The sequence below is a fragment of the Neltuma alba genome, unplaced genomic scaffold (genome assembly GCF_004799145.2).
Source record: "Neltuma alba isolate B1F8T4 unplaced genomic scaffold, ASM479914v2 tig00012255_pilon, whole genome shotgun sequence".
In the NCBI taxonomy this organism is placed as follows: Eukaryota; Viridiplantae; Streptophyta; class Magnoliopsida; order Fabales; family Fabaceae; genus Neltuma; species Neltuma alba.
Genome location: NW_021636781.1, coordinates 272,270 through 292,497, shown reverse-complemented (window position 1 = coordinate 292,497; position 20,228 = coordinate 272,270). Strand labels below are relative to the sequence as shown.

The window sequence follows — 20,228 nt, the reverse complement described above, 5'->3', positions numbered from 1 at the left end:
TAGGAGTTAGTTAATTCACATAAATTAAAACATATTAGGTAAATTAATTATTTAAAGAAGGGTAAAGTAAAGACATCTTGATTTTTTTCTTTTCAAGTTCATTTAACATCTCAATTTTTTTAGTAGTATAAGTTTATTATTGATTTTTTTAAAAATTAGTGTAATCTTATCCATTACCAACGGATCGTAAATGTCATTGGGATTAAAGTTTCCGCATACGTAATTTAAAAAAAAGAAAAAGAAAAAAGAAACCTGCGGCCTTTTAATCTTTGGCTTGCCAGCACACATCACAGAGATTGAACCTTCCCCTTGCGGCTTGCCTGCGACTGCGAAGATTAACCATTATGAGGACCCACTCCCCCCGTCTTTCCTCCTTCGAACGTTGCGGAGATTCGAACGGAAACACTCCACGTCTGTTCAAAATCAACCAGTGACGTCGACGACGAAGGTCTTCTTAGTGAAGGCCTTTCCTCTGCCGAGTGCCGACTTCAACTTTATCCAATGAATTTTTGTTACTCTTCTTCAGCCTGTGTTGCTTCGCCGCCGCTCTATCTCCTTCACCTTCTTCTCCTTTGCAAACCTGGATCCGGAAACGTCCCTAACTTCGCCTTCATCCTCCGTTGCTTCCTCCTTGGTTGCTCCGTCATTCTTCCGTCGGCAACGAAATCTTTCCCATTGTTCTCTTCGTCGCCGTGGAAGAAGGTGGCTATGGAAGGAGAGGAGAGTTGGGGAATGAGAGAGAGAGAGAGAGAGTCAAGATCATTTTGCGATGTTTATGATCTTGCTTGCAATGTGTGCGATGGTTTCACCAGAGACGATGCAGGACCGACCTCTGTAAAGGGCGCCCGAATACAAAACCAGAGGTTTCTTTCTGAGTGAAAAACCCACGAGTTTCTCCCCCCCCCGCTAAATTATTTATGTAGAAATTTTAACCCCAACATATGTTAATAGGCGTTTAAAGTTTTGTTAATGATGGGTAGGATCGCACCATCTTTAAAAAATTAAAAATAAAATTGTATCAATTAAAACAATGGGGGGTATGTCAACCTAAAAAAAAATTGAGGCGCTTTTGAGAGAAGTGGGTTGATTTTCTTGAAATTCTCACGAGACTAGAGATTTAGCCGGCACAAGTATAACTTCATGCACACACAACTTAAGTTTGAGTCATCGCAATAACCAAGTGCTGATGCTTAAGCGTACAAGTGCTTTATTTTATAGATGGAGCTAGTACAGAACTTCCTAATCCATCATTCATGCTCTCTCTCTCTCTCTCTCTCTGACATGCGTTAATCAGTTCTTAGTGAGGGAAACGATGAGATTATTATAAACGAGCTCCTTCACCTGCATGAGTTGCCCAACCTGGTTTGTGAACCTCTGGAACAATTCCTCCATGATTTCATCCCCAAACTGCTTCTTCAGAAGAGGTTCCGTCACGGCTCTCATGTACTGTCCTACAAACTTTGCTTTCATGGGCGTCGTAGTACTCTCATTCATCTCTGCATCCCAACCCAGTTTGCTGTACTCCACTCTTTCTACACTAAACGATCCTTCTTCTTCAACCATCTCCCTCACTTCCTTCTCCGTCGGCCCATAATATGGAATGTCAAATTTGTCCAGTTTGGCCTCCTCAACTCTGCCCTGCAAACCCCACCATTCGAAAGAATGAGTTAAGAAACTGTAGCAAGTTATATTCCCACAATCATATATCAGAACGGACATAGATACCTCTAAGGCCATTTCATGAAGGACCATTCCGACTAGGTTGAAGATAGTTGATGGATCTTCATCCTCAAGTCTGCCACGAAATGTGAGAACCATGCCACCACCTTGTACCAATTCCACTGAACGAAGTTTCAGAAACAGTTTGAAATCCTCCTGAAACTGCTCACAATATGCTTTTCTCACTGCAGGAGGGCTTGTATCTGTTATATAAATGTCTCCCTTGTTTAATGCTGTGCCTCCGTTGCTAGCCAAACCCTTTGGGACCTGTTCATTGAACATACAAGAGCAACATCCTTAATTAGTTGTACAAGCTAAAATGAAGATTATATTAATGTTCTGAACAATCTAGAATTAATTAATGTGTATCTGCTTGCATGCACGTGTTCATTCTGACCTGAGAGAGCCAGTGGACACTGAAAGATGAATGGAAGAAATGGATGGAATTATCTGGGAAAAGCCTTCCATAGAAACTCCCAGGAACCCCGACAATAAAACAAGGTCCAAATTTGTCTCCTTGGTCTTGTCGGAGCTTGCCGTAGAAATCAGGAAGGGACTGAAAAATTGTGTTGAAGTCATTTCCGGGAAGATCATTGAGGAAAATCTGGAACGAAGGTGGCTTCAGTCTCAAGCTTAAGCTCACTGCATGAATAATTCCCATAATTTCTGATGCTGTCATCAATGTGTTGGGCCCAGAAGAGCATCCCAAGTCTGCAACATTCAAACAATCTGGAAGAATCTTTCTGTAGACTCTCGTGATGTTCTCTTTCACAATGGGCTTCGCTTTCAGCATCACCTTTCTCTGATCATACATAATGCGAAAAACTAGATAAGTTAATTAAGAATGAAACTAATATATTGTCCTAACATGCACGGATATAGCTGCTTAATTTGTTGAATTTCTGGGGAGAGAAATTATATTCATGAAGAACCTGAAGTAAGGAGTTGTTTGCATAGCTCGTTTCTCCAATACCGCCGTTCATGTGAAGCACTGTGTCTGTTGCCATGGATGCTAGCTCCGATTGAGAGTTGGTGGGGTTCCAGAAAGATTAAAATAGCCCACTTATAAATTACATGAAGCACTGCGCAGTTACGTGTCATCCTATCTCATGCTCAAGAATACTCCCTCTTGCTTTAAATCTGGAGAATATTGTGGTCTATTTTATAGTCTTTTGACTTTATTTATGAGGCAGAGAAAGAAGATTTTTTTAGTCATATTTATAGAGCAGTGAGAAAATTTTTTTATATTGATATATAATTTTACCTTATGTTTATTACAGTATTAACTTTGTTTATATGTACGTATATTAAATAGGAATACAGTTGAAAAATTGTTAAATTTAAAATGAGAGTTAATGAAGTTTAAGGTTTTTTTTAGCCTGTGTGAAACATGTTAGAAGTGACTTATAAATAGGATCATAGGAGTAAACTTTAATTTGAGTTTATCCTGATTTTTAATTTTTATATAATTTTGTATTTAATTAATTATTTTTTTGTGTGGTGCCTCTTCTTATTATATTTTTCGATGTATTATTTTTTAAAAGTATATTTTCTATTATATGTAAATTTTTTGGGTCAAATATATTTAATTACTACTCCCTCCGTTTTTTATTATAAAAGATATTTGATGCTTATAGTATGTTCCCATATACTCCTTTGATTCGATTTATAGGGCAGAAAGAAAATGTATTTTTTGGCCTATTTATAGGGTACTGAGAGAAATTTTTTATAGATGTACAATTTTACCCCTCATTTATTATTGTGTTGATTTTGTTTATATGAGGTATAATATATATTAAATAGGGATAAAGTTGAAAATTCATTAAATTTTAAATGAGTTAATGAAATTTAAGGTTTTTCTTAGCCTGTGTGAAACATGTTGGAAGTGTTTTATAAATAGAACCAGTGGAGTATAAGAGACACTTAAAAATTGTTTTTATTTTTTTATTAATTTTTTATTTTATCTTTATTTATTTTGTCTCCAACTCACACACTCTCTCTCCCATTTCTCTTTCTTTTAATAATTTAATTATTCCTTCTCATGCTCTCTCCTTATCAATGAGGGTATTGTTAGAAAAAATATTATACTTTTTACATATCAATTATTTTTAACCAATTTTAACTGTTTTTTTAATCAATATAATTTGATTATTTGTCTCTTGCAATATAATAAGTAACGGAGGGAGTATAATTATGAGTTGGTAAAAACTGATCTCTGGCTTCACTGGCACACTAACTCACAGCATTGCGAGTGAAAGACAAAAATAAATAAATGTAGTTACAGTCAGAGAGTCAAAGGAAATGAGATGAAACGAACCGAATCCAAATTCAACGGCCGAACACGAACAGTGTGCTTTTTCTCTTGAAAATCTAAAACAAGCGTACGTCACAAGCCAGATGAAATAACTCACCATTAAATGTTAATGAGCAAATTTTCTGAACTTCACCATAATTATTTAATTAATGATCATTATTACACCTTAAATTCACCTTGATATCATAACCCTACACGGCTATAACCTTTAATTTTTTTTTTGGTCAAAAGGCTATAACCTTTAATTTAGATACTCCATACACTTGTCAAATACTCGCATTTGCAAGTTACTTTTATAATTGCTGGTAAAAGAAAGTTACTTTTATAATTGAAAAAGATATTAGATTTTATTAATTCTATTTTAAAATTAAATAATTTTTAGATTTTATTTCTATTTAATGTATTTTTCCCCCTAAAACTTTACTTCCTCCATTCTTTATTATAAGAGATAAATAACCAAATTACGTTAATAAAAAAACAGTTAAAATTAGTTGAGGACAATTAATGTGTAGAAAGTATAATGTTTTTTCCAACAATGTCTCCATTAATAAGGAGAGAGAGTATGAAAGAGAACAATTAAATTATTAAAAGAAAGAGAAGTGGGAGGGAGAGAGAATATGAGTTGGAGACAAAATAAATAGGGGTAAAATAGAAAATCAATACAAAAAAATAGAGACAACTTTTAAGTATCTCTTATATATGGGAACATGCCATAAGCATCAAATGTCTCTTATAATAAGGAATGGAGGGAGTATTTGGTTCAATGGAAGAAAGGAGAAGAGAGATTAATTAAAAGGAGGGAAAAAAAGGGGAAGGGGGTTATGATTTTGTTTAGTTCAAAAGAAAGCAATGGGAAGGGATGTTTCTTGTTTGGTTGGAAGAGGAATGAGAGCTAATTATAAAGTAACAAATATGTCTTTATCCTTTTATTTAAATTTTTATTATTTTATTATAATATTTAAATCAGAATTATTATTTTCTAATTTATGAGTCTCAAAAAATTAATCACCATACCTACATGTGACAAAAAATATTATATCCATTTTAAGTAATATTTTTTTATTAATTATAACATATCGTTTTGCAAATTTCAATATGCTTGTTAAATTTTTAGTACGATAAAAATAAAAAATAAAATGGATTGTTGTCCCCACATGTAAAATATTTGTATATATTTGTTGTTAGTCTCTGACGCACAAACTACTTCTTCTAAATATAAAAAAAAAATACTTTCCATTAAAAGATTAAAAATAGCAGAAAAGACTAGCAGCTTATCTGAAAAAGAGGTGGAGGTGAAAAAAGGGGTTTTAGTAAGAAAGGGCAAACTTGTAATATTAAATAATTAGTAAGGATAATTTAGTTAGGATGACATATAAAATTTTTTTCTCTTCCAAAAACCCCAAATTTAAAAAGGAGTAAAAGGAGAAAAGAGAAGCATTAAAAGACAATTTTTTTTCCTTTTCCCTCCCCTTCATTTCTCGAACCAAACAGGCTTAACCTATCATCTCCCCTTCCCCCCTTAAAAAACTTCTAGCCTCTAACCAATCAGTACATAAGACAATAATAATTTGCATAATAATTAATAAAGGTTATCAAATATTTAACTATGTGACTTATAAATAAAAAAAAATTCTCCTAACTTATAAATTGAACTAAAGAAGTATATGAACCATTTATTACCACCAAAAAGTGACTTGTAATTTATAAATTAAATGAGGAATTCTCCTAATTTGTTGATTATATTTGATAACAAGGAATTCTCCTAATTTTGATTATATTTGATAATACTGACACAACATAGCATAAAACGACTCAAGTACATCTGATAAATACTCAAACGATACTTTGACTTATTGGCCATACTTAAAGAACCACGTAATAAACTAAGATACATTTCATTCGAACCCACAAGCAATGAATTGAAGAAATTCTTCCAGAAATCCATGAAAGGAAAGACTTAGGCAGCTTCTTCGTCAGTCTGCTATCATTTCACGAGCCAGCTAGCATTATACTTTGTTGATTATTGGTCATACACAGACATTCTAATGGCCCTCATTTTTAAGCAATTTTAGTGAGAGATACAACCAAAATAGGATACTCCAATTTGGGCAAGAATTGGATAACCTTGTTCTTAAATCTAAGGAAGATCTCATCCATGATTCCTTCTCCAAAATGTGCCTTCAAAAGAGGTTCAAAGACAGATCTTTTGTTTCTGGTTATGAACTCGGCTCTTTCATTCTCATCCGTAAATCTCTTTTTGCTTGTTTCATCATCTAAGCTTGATCCGTCCCAACTTGTTTTGATACTCTCCAATCTTTCTACACTGAAAGACCCTTCTCCCTTTATCATTTCCCTCACTTCATCAGCAGTAGCAAAATAATTTGGCACACTGAAATATTTCGACCTTGTCTCTTCAATCAAATTCTGCAGCATTTATTTATTATCTTGATTCATCCATGTGTAGCATATATAAATTATTAAAAAACGATTTGGATAGCGAAGAATTCAACATGCTTAATGATCGGAAATGATTAAATTTATCTAATTACCTCTGAGACCATGTCATTGAGTATCATACGAATGAGCCCCGGAACAGTTATATTTTCAGAAGTATCAAATCTTCCCATAAATGTAAGAAGCATTCCACCCTTAGGTACCAATTCCTTGGAGCGTGATCTGAGAAATAGTTTGAAATCTTCTTTAAACTGTTTAGCGTACGATGGAGGATTAATGCTTGTCACATATATATTCCCTTTATCATCATCTCCTATTTTTGCTTCCTCGCTTGACAAATCTGGAACCTGTTCCCCAACATTCAGTATACAATATGTAATCCAAACATTAAAAATATACATATAACTGAAAAGGAAATAGAGAATTGGAGGTAGGGAAGTTGAAGGTAGATGATGATGACCTGAGAGAGCCAGTGTAGAGAAAAAGAGGAATGGAAGAAATGGATGGAATTGGAAGGAAAGAGGGTGCCAAAGAAAGTTCCAGGCGTTGCATTGATCAAACATGTTGTGTCCTGTTTCAGGGTGTGATAGAACTCTGGAAGCGACTTGAAGATTGAATTAAAATCATTCCCAAATAGATCATTAAGGAAAAACTGGAACGTGGGTGGATCAACTTTCAATCTAAGACTTGTTTCGTTGGCTATATCGATGATGTTAGATACCACCAAAAGTGCATTTGGTCCAGAAGAACACCCTAAATCTGCTACTTTCATACAAGTTGGGAGGTTGGTGCCGTACATCTTGTTGATGCCTTCTTCAAGTATAGGTTTCAGTCTCATTATTACCTTCTTCTGCTCAAACAAAATCATGATCTATATATATTATAGAACTGATCGATCTGATATCTTTCACCTTCAATCACTATATTAAAAAGACATAGGAAAACGTTTGAAGAAGTTAATATAAATGTTTGAATACAAGAGAGCAGCGTACCGGAATTGAAGAGTTGTTGGCGTAGCTTGTTTCTCCCACTCCTCCATTCATATGAATCACTTGCTCTACAGGCACCGCCATGTCCGCCGTTGACGACCACTTAGCTCAATTATAATTCTCACGCTTTATACAAATGCACAAAGAAGATGACATCCAAATTTAGCTCAGGAAAAAAAAAACCTATTTTGCCGACGCTTCTTCTTAATAAATAAATTAGCTGCTGTCCTGTCAGTTCAAAACATATCTTCTGCAAAATATTTCCACCAATCACCCTCAGTTTACTTTTGGTATATTGTAATATTATAATAATGACCAATATCGGCAAATTGATCGCTCAAAGATTTGCCAGGACTTGATTATTTTATATGTCCTGCGCTGGATCGCATAGAAGGTGGGATGATAAGGGGGATCATGAAGTTGTTCTCAACGTTTAGGATAATAAGAACACTAATCAGCCATAAAATAAGAAGATATGTATAATGATATCAGATCTGGCATCACTACGCAAATATAAAAGACGTACACACACACAGACGTTATAATTATAACTCATTTGTACCCGACACGCATGAATAAATAATTGATACTGTACCTTATGTCCAAATCATATTCTTTGTATTTTTCTAATATGCTACCTCCATTCTTCAATATAAAAACTAGTTGAGAATTAGGTTTGGTGCTAAATATAAATTCTCAATCAATTCTATCCCTCTAAATTTGTAATTTATTTTCTAAAGTATCATATTGATTATATATGTCAAAGAGTTTCCATTCAAAGATAGTCATGATTAAAATGGATACTTTATAAAAATTAATTTATATTTATTATAAATAACTAATTTAACTAATTTTTTTAATCCACTCAAATTAGTTAAGTAACTCTTATATTAACAGCCGTTGGTAGCATGTCATTTTCATATTCCTTATTTAGATGTATTTAGAATTATTGTTTATCTTCTATCACAATATATTTATTAATTATATTGAGATTTCAAATTGTAAGTCACCAACAGGGAAGGGAAATGGGCTTAATAAGTTAGATTATGTTAGAAAGCTCATAATATGATTGCAATCTGCTGGTGGCCCACCTCCACAAATTTAAACTAGTGCGCTCTCACTATTTTCAATCATTTGATAAGATAGTGAACAACCGTGGGTACCTTGGATTGGCCATAAGTGGCAGACATACATAGCATTACTTAACAACAAATCAACGTACGACATGACAATAATAAATTAAACCACACATGTATAGCGAACAAGAAGAGCAGCCAAGAAATACTGATTATTCAAACTCACAGGTAATGAACGGAAGAATCTTTCAAAGCATCCTTATGAAAGAAAATACTTGGGTACGTAGTTTCTTTCTTCATCATTCTGCTATTTTATAAGCCAGCCAGCATTATATGTATTATTGATCATTCTGCGAATGGGCCTCACTTAAGCAATTTTAGTAAGAGATATGACCAAAGTAGGAAACACCAATCTGGGCAAAAACTGGACATAATCAATATGATAATAATGTTTTGGAGTGAATTAAAAAAAGTTAGTTTGACTCTGGGACATAATCAAAGACATGCTTCTTGTCTTTATTCACTATTGTTAATGATTGATAATGGTTAAATTTAACTATGTTGAATAATATGAGTTTACCTCTGAGACCATGTCATTGAGTATCATACGAATGAGTCCTGGAACACTTAACTTTTCAGAAGTATCAAATCTCCCCATGAATGTAAGGAACATTCCACCCTTAGGCACCAATTTCCTGGAGCGTGATCTTAGAAACATTTTGAAATCTTCTTTAAAATGTTTAGCGTATGATGGAGAACTAATGCTTGTCACATATATACTCCCTTTATCACCATCTCCTATATTTGCTTCCTTTTGCTCAACGAATTTGGAGCCTGCTCCCCAGCATGCAATAATATATGTAATATATCCCAACGATACTAATATATGTGATTGGGAAAAATAGAAAATTATAGCTAGTGGAGAGAGAAAGAGGAATGAAAGAAATGGATGGAATTGGAGGGGAAGAGGGATCCATAGAAAGTGCCAGGCGTTGCATTTATCAAACATCTTGTGTCTTGTTTCAGAGTGTGATAGAACTCCGGGAGTGACTTGAAGATTGCATTAAAATCATTCCCAAACAGATCGCTTAGGAAAAACTGGAAGGTGGGTGTTTCAACCTTCAATCTGAGACTTGTTTCGTTGACGATATCGATGATGTTAGATGCCACCAAAAGTGCATCTGGTCCCGAAGAACACGCCAAATCTGCCACTTTCAAACAAGTTGGAAGATTGGTGCAGAACATCTTGTTGATGCTTTCTTCAAGTATAGTTCTTGCTCTCATCATCACTTTTTTCTGCTAAGGCAAAGCATATAATATGTAAATATTAATGATCGGATCTTCGACATTTATTATTAGAATAAATAAAAGCAAAAAAAAAAATCACATTTTGATAAAGTTAATCTCTTTGAATACAAGAGAGCGCACCTGTACTGAAGAGTTGTTGGCGTAGCTTGTTTCTCCGACACCCCCATTCATATGAAACACTTGCTCTACAGCCATAACCTCGGACGCCATTCTTGTATTGATGAGTTACCTCTCAAATCCACTCTAAATGTCAGAAACCTATTGTTATGCCTTTATAGAAACGCACGACCAAAGGTGACATCAGGATTTAGCAGCTAATAAGAAAATCCGTTCTCTGGTTCTATTTTGGTGTGCTTCATAAATTAGATGTCATTCTTTCAAAACATACGTGGGGTTTAAGAATATTATCTCCCCTTCAGAATTGTTCAGCTCATTTTCAAATAGTAATATACGAGTATATTATAAAATGAACAATATCTTCAATAGCTCTTTATTCGCGTGGAACAAAAGCAATGGAGAACCAATGAAGGGACAAATAATCAATCATAACATAAGGAATAAAGAGATGTACATATTTAGTATATGATCGTGAGTAATTTAAAAAAAAAAAGAAGAGAATAAATTTGGAAGAGGATTTTGGAAAGATTTTTCTTTAAAAAAATTAATTAGAGAAGCTATTTGTTGGCTTGATGCTATAATAATAATAATAATAAAAAGAATCAACCTCTGCTTATAAGTGCGCCATTTTTATATGGAACACAAATCATGTCTCACGTTGATATTTTTAAATTTTGTATTGTTGAATTTGGATTTCTGATTTTTTTTTTGTGATAATAAAACTTTGGTCCCTCACGTTTTAGCTTCTCAATTGTCAATTTGATTCTTAAAGTTTCATTTTTATTAATTTAGTACTTGACGTTGCATGAAGTGATTGGGTTATCCTAGAATAACTGCTTGTCAATATTTTCAGAAAATTTGTCAACAATCATCTTTCAAGAAGGGTAACGAGATAACTTCATGAAAAGCGAAAGATAAAGGACTAGATTAGTAAAAATGAAACTTGAGAGGTCAAATCGGTAATTTAGCCAAACGTAATGGACCAAAAGTCTTATTATCCAATTCGTTTTTTATTAAATAAAAATCTATATACAAATTATAATTGTAATTTATTTGTGCGCAGCAAGAATAGATTGTGGCCATACTAAATAATTGACGATGGCCGCGGGAGGGGGGGGGGGACTAAATAATCGATACCGTTCAACGTGACTCGTGCGTCGCCATATGCCTTGCGCCCAAGTCATTCTCAGTATTTTTTTCTAATATAGTACGTTATTTCCATATTTCTTATCAATATATATATTTAAAGTTATTATTAAATTATATTCAAATTTCAAATGGTAAGTTGACGAATATGTTATGAACAGTAATGGGCTTACTTAAAAAAGAAAAAGAGGTGTATTATTGTATTTTCATTGTTAAATTTAGTTTTAGTTTCGGCCTAGAGGCAGACTGAAATTTTGAAATCTTTTGAAATTTTGAAACTTTAGTAGGGAGACAATAAACTCCTATAGTAGCAAATTAATATCAATCAACCTCAAAAGAAATGAAATTAAAATTTAAGAGTAAAAATATAATAATACCTCTTCTTTTTATTTATTAAAAATAAATATTAATTATTGTTGGAGCTCTGGCCTCAGGTGCCCGCCACGTGAGCATTGATGGCCAAACCTCCAACTTTTGGTAACTACTCACTGAAATTTCAATAAAAAGAGTTTGAACTCATGACCTGTTGGCCCATAAAAAACAAAAAAAAAAAACCATTAAGCTAACTAATTCACTTAATCATGTAATGCAAAAAATATAAGTGTCTAAGGGTTTGTTTGGTTGAAGGGGAGGGGAGGGCAAATGAGCCTCTCCCCTCATTTGGTTAAAAATTTTGGAGGGGAGGGGAGCTAAAATGTCCCCTCCCCCCCTCCCTCCCCCATTTTGGCTCCTCTCCAAATTGGGGGTTTTTGGAGGGGAGCCAAATTTTTAGACCATTATGCCCTTATAGTTTTTTCAATATTCCACTTCTACCCATAAAATATATTATTATAATATTTATTTCAAATAAAAAATATATTATCATAAGTAAAAAATAAAAAAAATATACATTATTATAATTAAAAATATATTATAAAAAATTATTTAAATAAAAAATTATAATATTATAAAATTAATTGTTTTTTATAAATATATTATTTATTAAATATATTTTAAAGCTGGAAAAAAAGATAGCCTAAAGAGAATAAAATTTCATTTTTCTTAGAGCATATAAAATTTGTTAATTTGATTATTTTAAATATATTATTATATTAATTAGAATAAAAAATTACTGTACCAATTTTTTAATATACATATTAACATGATAAGACTGAATTTTTATTAAATTATATGATTTAAATTAAGATGTAAATTAATTTATATAATATATCAATAAAAAAAACTAATATGTAAGGGTAAAATGGTAAATTCATTATTATTATCCCTCCCTCCCCTCCCCTCCTTGAACCAAACAAGGGATCATTAAATATCCTCCCTCCCCCTCCTTTTTAATCAAACCAAACAAGATAAGGATGAAACCTCCCCTCAACTCCTCTACCCTCCCCTCAAACCAAACAGGCCCTAAGTGTGAATGAATAAGTAAAGGCAATTTACAAAAATATAGACACTTGTAGTTGGGGTTATGAATTCTTTTATATTTCTTATAAATCGATGAATTTTGAAATGTCTAAGTGTGAATGAATGAGTAAAGGCAATTCACTTAATCCAAAGGTGTGGACTGAAATTTTGAAATGTTTTAAGAGTTGATTGATATGAGGGTTTAATGAAATTTACCCATTTAAGTAAGTTCTCCTTTATTTTCTGCCAACGAATCAAGCAAGTCATCTTTCTTAGTATTTTTTGTCTTCAAAGTTCTAAATCAAAATCTAATATATTTCTTTAAATAAATAATTGTACTTCTATGAGCCAATTAGGGATTTGTTAAATTCGTAGGCCTAATATTTAGGATTCTTATTTCAGATTTCTTTAAATGAGATTCTTCATATTTAATACTATCTTATGTCTTTAATATAAGAGCTCATTTGATTTTTATTTTGATTTTAAATATAAGACCTCATTTTACTTTGTCTCTCATATTTATCTTTTTTTTTATGGTAGTTCTTATAATAATAGTAGTTCTAGCCAATATATTTGATTAGTAAGGATATTTTAGAAAAAATAATACCTATTTATTACAAATAACTAACTTAACTAGTTTTTTTTTAATTTACTTAAATTAGTCAACTAGTTCTTATATTAAGGATATGAGGTAGTATTTATTAAGATTATTATTAATTAATTCAAGTTTGGTTATTGTTAGATTTTAAATGAAAGATAAGTAAGTTTTTAAAACATAATTTGTTATTCGTAAAATCTTAAATCTTTATTTAGAAGTCTCTTCTAATTGCCAAATCATCCAACGGAACAATAATAAATGCGAATCACATGTATTAATTAGAGAATTCTCAGTTAAAATATGGTACCTGCAAATCCCTACAATTACGGTTACATTTATTTGAAGTTAGCGAAATTATTCTCCGAAAATAATCATATATTGAAGGAATGGGAAAGAAAAATTTATTATTTTTCCAACAGAAAAATTTATTATTAAATTGTGATCTTGAGGTTAATTGATATTTGATTGTGATTGATAATAATTGACCAGATTGAGATTGATAAAATGAAAAATCAAATTTTGGAACGTTGCTCGCTAGCGGCTATATATCTTAACTCTTAAGGCAAAAATCGTCCATTTAATTGAATTGAACAGTCACCTATCAGACTTATGGCTTGGTGGTGGAAGTGTATTGCTTTGCTTGCTTTCACCTCTTGATCCCAGGGTTCAAATCGGGCAATCTGACTCACACAGTTGAATGTAACGGTCATCAATGGCGGATTTGCCTAGTGGCTCTGCGAGCTTCTGGACTCAGGCTAACGCTCTCCTTCAGAAAAACTTGACTTTACGGGTTCCTCTCTCCTTCTCTTTCTCTCCGTTCCATTTCTTAACCTTTCATGTTGTTCTCTTGGGGCTCTAAACGAGGCTATTGGTCTAAGCACTTTAAATCTAGAGACTCTTTCGGAGCTTTTAACTTCTATTTAAGCTTTTAACTACCATATCTTAACTACGGATACAGTGGCTTTTTGAAGCAGCCTTGCTGATTGTAGGATAAGTTTATAACATGTCGAGTGAAACTCGGATTATTTGCTTCCAGGATTCTTGTGTAGATTTGTTTAGAGTCTGGTATGCATGTATTTCAATTTGATGGGTTTGAAACAGACACCTCTCATTCTTAAACTTATTGGAAAATATATTTTCTGTGACTTTTGTCTGATAATACACAGATGTCTTTGTTTAAAGAAACGAAATGTAAAGATAATTGTACGTCGCTCATCTTATTCCCATCTGTCCTCTGCAACTAGTCAATATTTCTTGCAAATTTTGTTTCAGTGATCATTGTAGTCACACTCAATCATTTTAATTTATATAACTGATACTACCATTTCTTTTTCTTATCAATAACTTCGATTCATGTGCTGATTTTCTTTGGAAACTTGGGGCTTGTTTCGAGAGTGGACGAAGCGCATTATTGCAGAGTCAGATCTGACGGTTCAAAACATCACTGAGGACACAGAGTTCATCATTTTGGCTGGTGACGGCCTCTGGAAGGTAACATTTTCTCTCAGAATATTTGCATAGAATGAATTCAAAACATTATTTCCATATTTAGAGTTTTGATCTTAACAAAGAACCTGATAACAAGTTGATAACGAACCCTACCTGTTGCTTGTTATTGTCCCAGCGAATTGGATAAGCCAGAAAATAGGTGTGATTGCATTTGTTTGTACTAAATAGAGATGGCAATCAGATTAGGTTACAATTTAAACAATTCCTAATCCTCCAAAATGACCTCCACTGTTACAATTGCCTGCTCCCTAATATCGACCTGTATAAGCTAGCAAAGGGTCGTGCTTATTATGAGATCAAACAATAAATCTTAACAACTCTTCATTAGTTTATCTATGACATCATCTCTTGCAGTTTTTCTCAGAAGATGAACAAGATTCCCCCAGGTATCTATTGAATTCCTTCAACTCAATTGGTTCACTGTTTTCTCTATTCAAGGGCCTTTTCCGGTGTACGACACTGCCAATCAAATTTTTTAATTCTCTTTATGTAATTTAACCCATTTTTCACTCAGTGCTGTTGCTTGTGATTGTGATTTTTCAGTATGCCAATGTCTCCTAGAGGAAACTTTTTATTGTAGTTGAGGCTACAAATGAGCAGGTTTCACTTCAGATTTAATCGAATCATGGTTTTAAGTTAAACTACAACGCAAACTGGCTATGTAGAGATAAAAGTTGTTCTGGTGTTCTTTGGCTTGTTGAGCAGTTAATTGTTATGGGGTTGATGTGATTAGGAAGAAAGAGAACAAGTTAGCCAAGGAAGAGTTGAATGTTGATGGCCAGGCCTTCAGATCTTCGGCTTCTCGTTCCTCACCCTCAATCAAGAACAAATCTAGGTAAAAAATCCTCTACAAGTTTCAATTAATACCGTCACTAATGTAAATCTGTATCTGTTAAATGATCTTCTCTGATAATTGGACTACTTCCAAAAGTTGATCATGCAAGGAAAAGTGGTATAAGAGGAACTGAAACTTGAAGCTAATGCGTCTCTCATTGACCTCTAATGTTACATCTGCTTGTTATTTATACCGTTTTCAAAGTTTTCCAAATGATTCTTCTAGAAGGACAGGGTATATATTTCAATGTTTGCTCTTTTGCTTTTATATTTTGTTCACTGACTTGGTTGATGGATGTCGCTTTCTCTGATGTCTTTAACCACATGCTTGTATACACACACGTACTCATAACTTTCTTTGGAAATATCACAATCTACACATGTTATCTTGCTCATCTTGAATGATAGCTTGTCATTGACAGCTTTTAAATGTAGCCTGATCATACATTTTTTTCCAGTTGATTCTACCTTAAAACCATTGATATTTCATAAAATGTAGAATGAAATGGTGAATTTTTTTAGAAACTTGGATATAATATTTGCTTATTTCATATGATTGTGACTTTACTTTTTTTAAGGTTCATTTGAAACATTTGGACAATGATTATAATCTTGTGCAAAATTGCTGCTAATGAATTCTCCAAACAAAAAGCGTCCCGTACATTCTTCATATGTAACAATGATGCTTTCTAGGTTATATGCCTTTAGGTTAACACACACACTTGCTGATATCAAATGTCGACCTTCTGTTTTTGTAGGATCCTAATACTGAAATGTTATTTGAGTTTGTAAAGAAATGCTAGAGCCTGAGGCCCCATTAAGACTTGATGTGACTTCTCTTTTGGGTGCCCCTTTATTTACTTGGGTCCTCCTGCAGCTTTGCATATACATCTAATTGCAAAAAGGGTTTCTAATGAATAATTAATTGATTTGAGGCACCTATGTTGATTTGTTAGTGTTCATTTTCCTTAAGATCCATGATCAAGAAGCAATCTTACCATGAACTCATTTAATTCTTTGATTTGGATATAGACCTTGTAATCGTTCTTTACCATTTACCTTCTTGACCTGTGAAAGCAACCAAATGATTACTTATTTTGGATTTTCTTTGCCTACATGTAATTACGTAGATAGATCATCATTTCGGATTAGGTTTCCTACTTGCAAGACAATTCATGTACTAGGAGTCGGGGACCATAATACATTAACATCTGACATCGACATGACAAAAATGCCAAGCACTTATTTTCGTATCCTTAACTGTTTTAGGCATCTAAGTCCTATTTTATTAGTCCAGGTATTTTTGACATTCATCTATATATAAGAAGGAAAAGAAACTCAAAATGATGATGAAAATGTATGTGCCATATTTTGTGATATTTGGCTCAATCTTTGGTCTTGGCGGCACATCAAATGATATGATATGGCCATTTTCTTTCCCTTTGATAAGAATATTTTGTGACATTTGGCTCACTCTTTGATAAGAATACATGCCTCTGAACTATGTTACACTTTTGACATTTTGGATTCACTTTAACACATCTGACTTCATTTATATTACAGTATCTAGTTTTTTATTGCTTCTCTACAAATTTGCAAATTTCATTAGCATTTCTTGTTTCCTCCATGTTGTCAAATATTAAAGACAATAGCTTTAGTTTTTACAGTTAACCTTTTAAGTTATTCATACATAAAGGGTTCATATGACTTTTATTTGAAGGCTTCAGATGACTTTTATTTGATATGATATGATATGATATGGTGTGCTACACTTTTGACACTTTGGATTCATGTTAACACATCTGACTTCATTTATATTACAGTATCTAGTTATTTTTTATTGTCTCTACAAATTTGCAAATTTCACTGGCATTTCTTGTTTCCTCCATGTTTTCCAATGTTAAAGACAATAGCTTTGGTTTTTACTTGATATGATATGATATGACATAGTGTGTTAGGATAAGTTCTTTTAGCTGACTTTCTTTTCAATTCTTTTTTTTATTTTTTTCAAGATATATCATTTCCTAGTAAGTTGGTTGGCTAACGAAGGATACCCCATCCTTTTTTTTTTTGGGTGTATTTTTCGTTTTTGTCTTAATGAATGTGCTTGTTTCATCATGTTGTGATAGAGTCTTGTATGATAGAGATTAGAATGATGATGTTGATAATAATAACAATATCAAAGAGACTTATTGTTTATGTTCTCATTAGCATACGTTTCAATCTCTATATCGTTGACTTTATTGTCTTTTCCAATTTTCTTAACATTTTATTGTCGCACTAGTAATGATAATTATTTTAATAGCTACAAACCTATATGTCCAATTTTAGAGTAAAGTGACATTATTCTCTTCTTTACTGCTCCTTATATGGTAGACTTTCCAATTTACTTATTTCATAATGAAACCTCTTATTGATTGATATCTTTTTTAATGGAATAACTTCGATCAGGTGGCTCCAAAGTCAACGAAAAATAGGAGCCTGTGTTTGAGTGCCTATTTGTTGCAGCATTTTGAGGGCCAAAAGTAACCTAAAAATTTAATAATTCAGTTTGTAAATTTGAGAGCTGTTTGTCATAGCTTTTGGCCAATCTAACTTATAGGCCAAAAGCTACTTGTTGGGTTTAAAGAATTAAGGTACGCATCTACTATCAGCTGAAACTTTTGGCACGATAGTTCATGATTCATTCCTAAAGCTTAGTATCAGAGTTTGTATGGGTTTGAATCTTACTTTTGCCAAAAGATGTTCGAGGATGAATCTCCTTTAAGAGTTAGGTAATGATACATCCCTAGTCTGCGAGATCAGTTTGACAAGGTGACACCTAAAGTTGGGCAGAGTTTGGGTGGCTTGTTTCTAATCTAAGCTACCTCCTTTAAGAGAGCCTATATGGGTATGCCTCTGCTATCAGCTTAAACTTTCAGCATGACGGTTAGTGCTTCGCTGGTTTGAGGATAAACCTCCTTTGAAAAGTAAGGAAATGATATGTCTCGAATTTGGGTTAAAAGAATTCGGGTATGCTTTTGATATCAGCTTAAACTTTTAGTATGATGGTTAGCTCCTTATTCCTGAACCTTAACAATAGGAGGACTCATACAAAGAGGCCCGATATCACATCTTAATCCAAAACCTTAAAATTATGAGTTTAAGGGTCCTTGTATAACCCTTATTAATTAAGGCTAATTCTATCCAATATTGCACACCTTATAGTCAACTTTGCTCGTACTACTCATTCTAACATGTGTGAGTCTATGATTGACCACACAAGTATACTAGCCCATAGTGAGGATCGACTCAATTTTCAAGGTAAGCTTAATTTATATCACTTGTAGGGGGAGTATTCAATTTATTAGCCGATAATGTTAATTTTTGGGTTTATTAGGGTAAGGCCACATTGCTACATTTCAAAATTTACAGGATAATATTGAAACGAAAAGATTTTCAAAATAATATTCTTTTTGAGTAAAAACTCTAGGAATAGATTTGCATCTCAACCTTATTTGTAGATGTGGTGCATTGTATGAGAGCCCAACTAATTCCTCCAAGGATGAGGATTCTCTCCTGTACCCTTCCTCTGTCCTCTCTTTTTTTTTTTTTTAATTTAATAAAACTAAATATTATTATATTTTTATTTTAAATATATAAAAATAAATTTAGAGTTAATATAATCTTTAGTCTCTCAAGTTTCAAACCACAGGTTTTGGTTTCTCAAGAGACAAAATAGTCCAAATTTTTTGTTGGATTATAGAAACAAATGTTTTAAATGAAATGAAACTTGAAGAATCAAAATCTATGATTTGAAATTTGAGGGATTAAAACTAAAATGAGAGAAAACTTGAGTGATCAAAAATATATTAACCCATAAATTTAAATTGTTAAATTTGGATTTAAAAAGTTCACAATTGTATCAGAAAATTGAAAAAAAATTATAATAGTCTATAGTTGTTCAAGGGACTATTTTGTTTCTCAATGGGCAAAATAGTTCAAGTTTTTGTTGAATTATAGGGATCAATATTTTAAATGAAATGAAACTTGAAGGATCAAAATCTATGATTTAAAATTTAAGATATCAAAACTAAAATGAGAGCAAACTTGAAGGACTAAAAATTATATTAACCCATAAATTTAAACTGTTAAATTAAAACTAAAATGAGAACATAGTTCACATAATCACAGTTGTATCAAAAAATTGAAAAAAAATCATAGTAGTCTACAGTTGCGAACTGTTAAGATACAATTTTAACATTTTAAATTTATGTACACATTTTTAAATAAAATTGTAATAATATTTATTTTTATAATATAATAAATATGAACCATTGGATTGTGATGTAAAGGAGGGGTAGAGGATAGGAAAGGTAGAGGAAAGAATCCTCTTGCCTAATTCCACAGCTTATTAGTTGACAATGTCAAACTTGACATACACGTACTTGCACAATCCCACATATTACATGCATAATTAAGCCAAGTGAATTAATTATCATATGAATAAGTGTTTAAATAGCTTGATCGAATTGGACGGTTCGAGTGGTCGGACTGTTGACCAGACAACCCTTCAGGTCGATCCAGGTTTAAAACTCATTCCAAGAGTTAGGCCGGATTTGCTGGCATTGGGCAGCTATTAAGTCGTTAATCATTAAAAACTCGGGAACCGGAGCGGCCAAATGAAAACCGTCGGCCAGAACCAATCCAAACTTCCACCTCCAGAATCCACTTGCAACTTCCATTGAAGAAAATCCAACACCTCAAAATTGGTTTAGAAACGTTGA

General features: G+C 32.8%; 2 protein-coding genes across 2 annotated transcripts; both read right to left on the bottom strand.

Annotated features, from left to right (window-relative positions):
- Positions 1-1,290: 1,290 nt before the first annotated feature.
- LOC114725557 (probable caffeine synthase 4) lies at positions 1,291-7,598 on the bottom strand. Its single transcript, XM_028912085.1, has 8 exons — positions 7,480-7,598; positions 6,948-7,337; positions 6,583-6,834; positions 6,098-6,457; positions 2,652-2,735; positions 2,117-2,521; positions 1,718-1,986; positions 1,291-1,633 (listed from the first exon to the last, which is right to left on the bottom strand). Exons 1-8 carry the CDS (start codon positions 7,558-7,560, stop codon positions 1,291-1,293), a joined length of 2,184 nt encoding a protein of 727 aa, XP_028767918.1. The 5' UTR covers positions 7,561-7,598.
- Positions 7,599-9,467: 1,869 nt separating this feature from the next.
- Positions 9,468-10,055, bottom strand: LOC114725541 (3,7-dimethylxanthine N-methyltransferase-like). Its single transcript, XM_028912064.1, has 2 exons — positions 9,981-10,055; positions 9,468-9,848 (listed from the first exon to the last, which is right to left on the bottom strand). Exons 1-2 carry the CDS (start codon positions 10,053-10,055, stop codon positions 9,468-9,470), a joined length of 456 nt encoding a protein of 151 aa, XP_028767897.1.
- Positions 10,056-20,228: the final 10,173 nt, after the last annotated feature.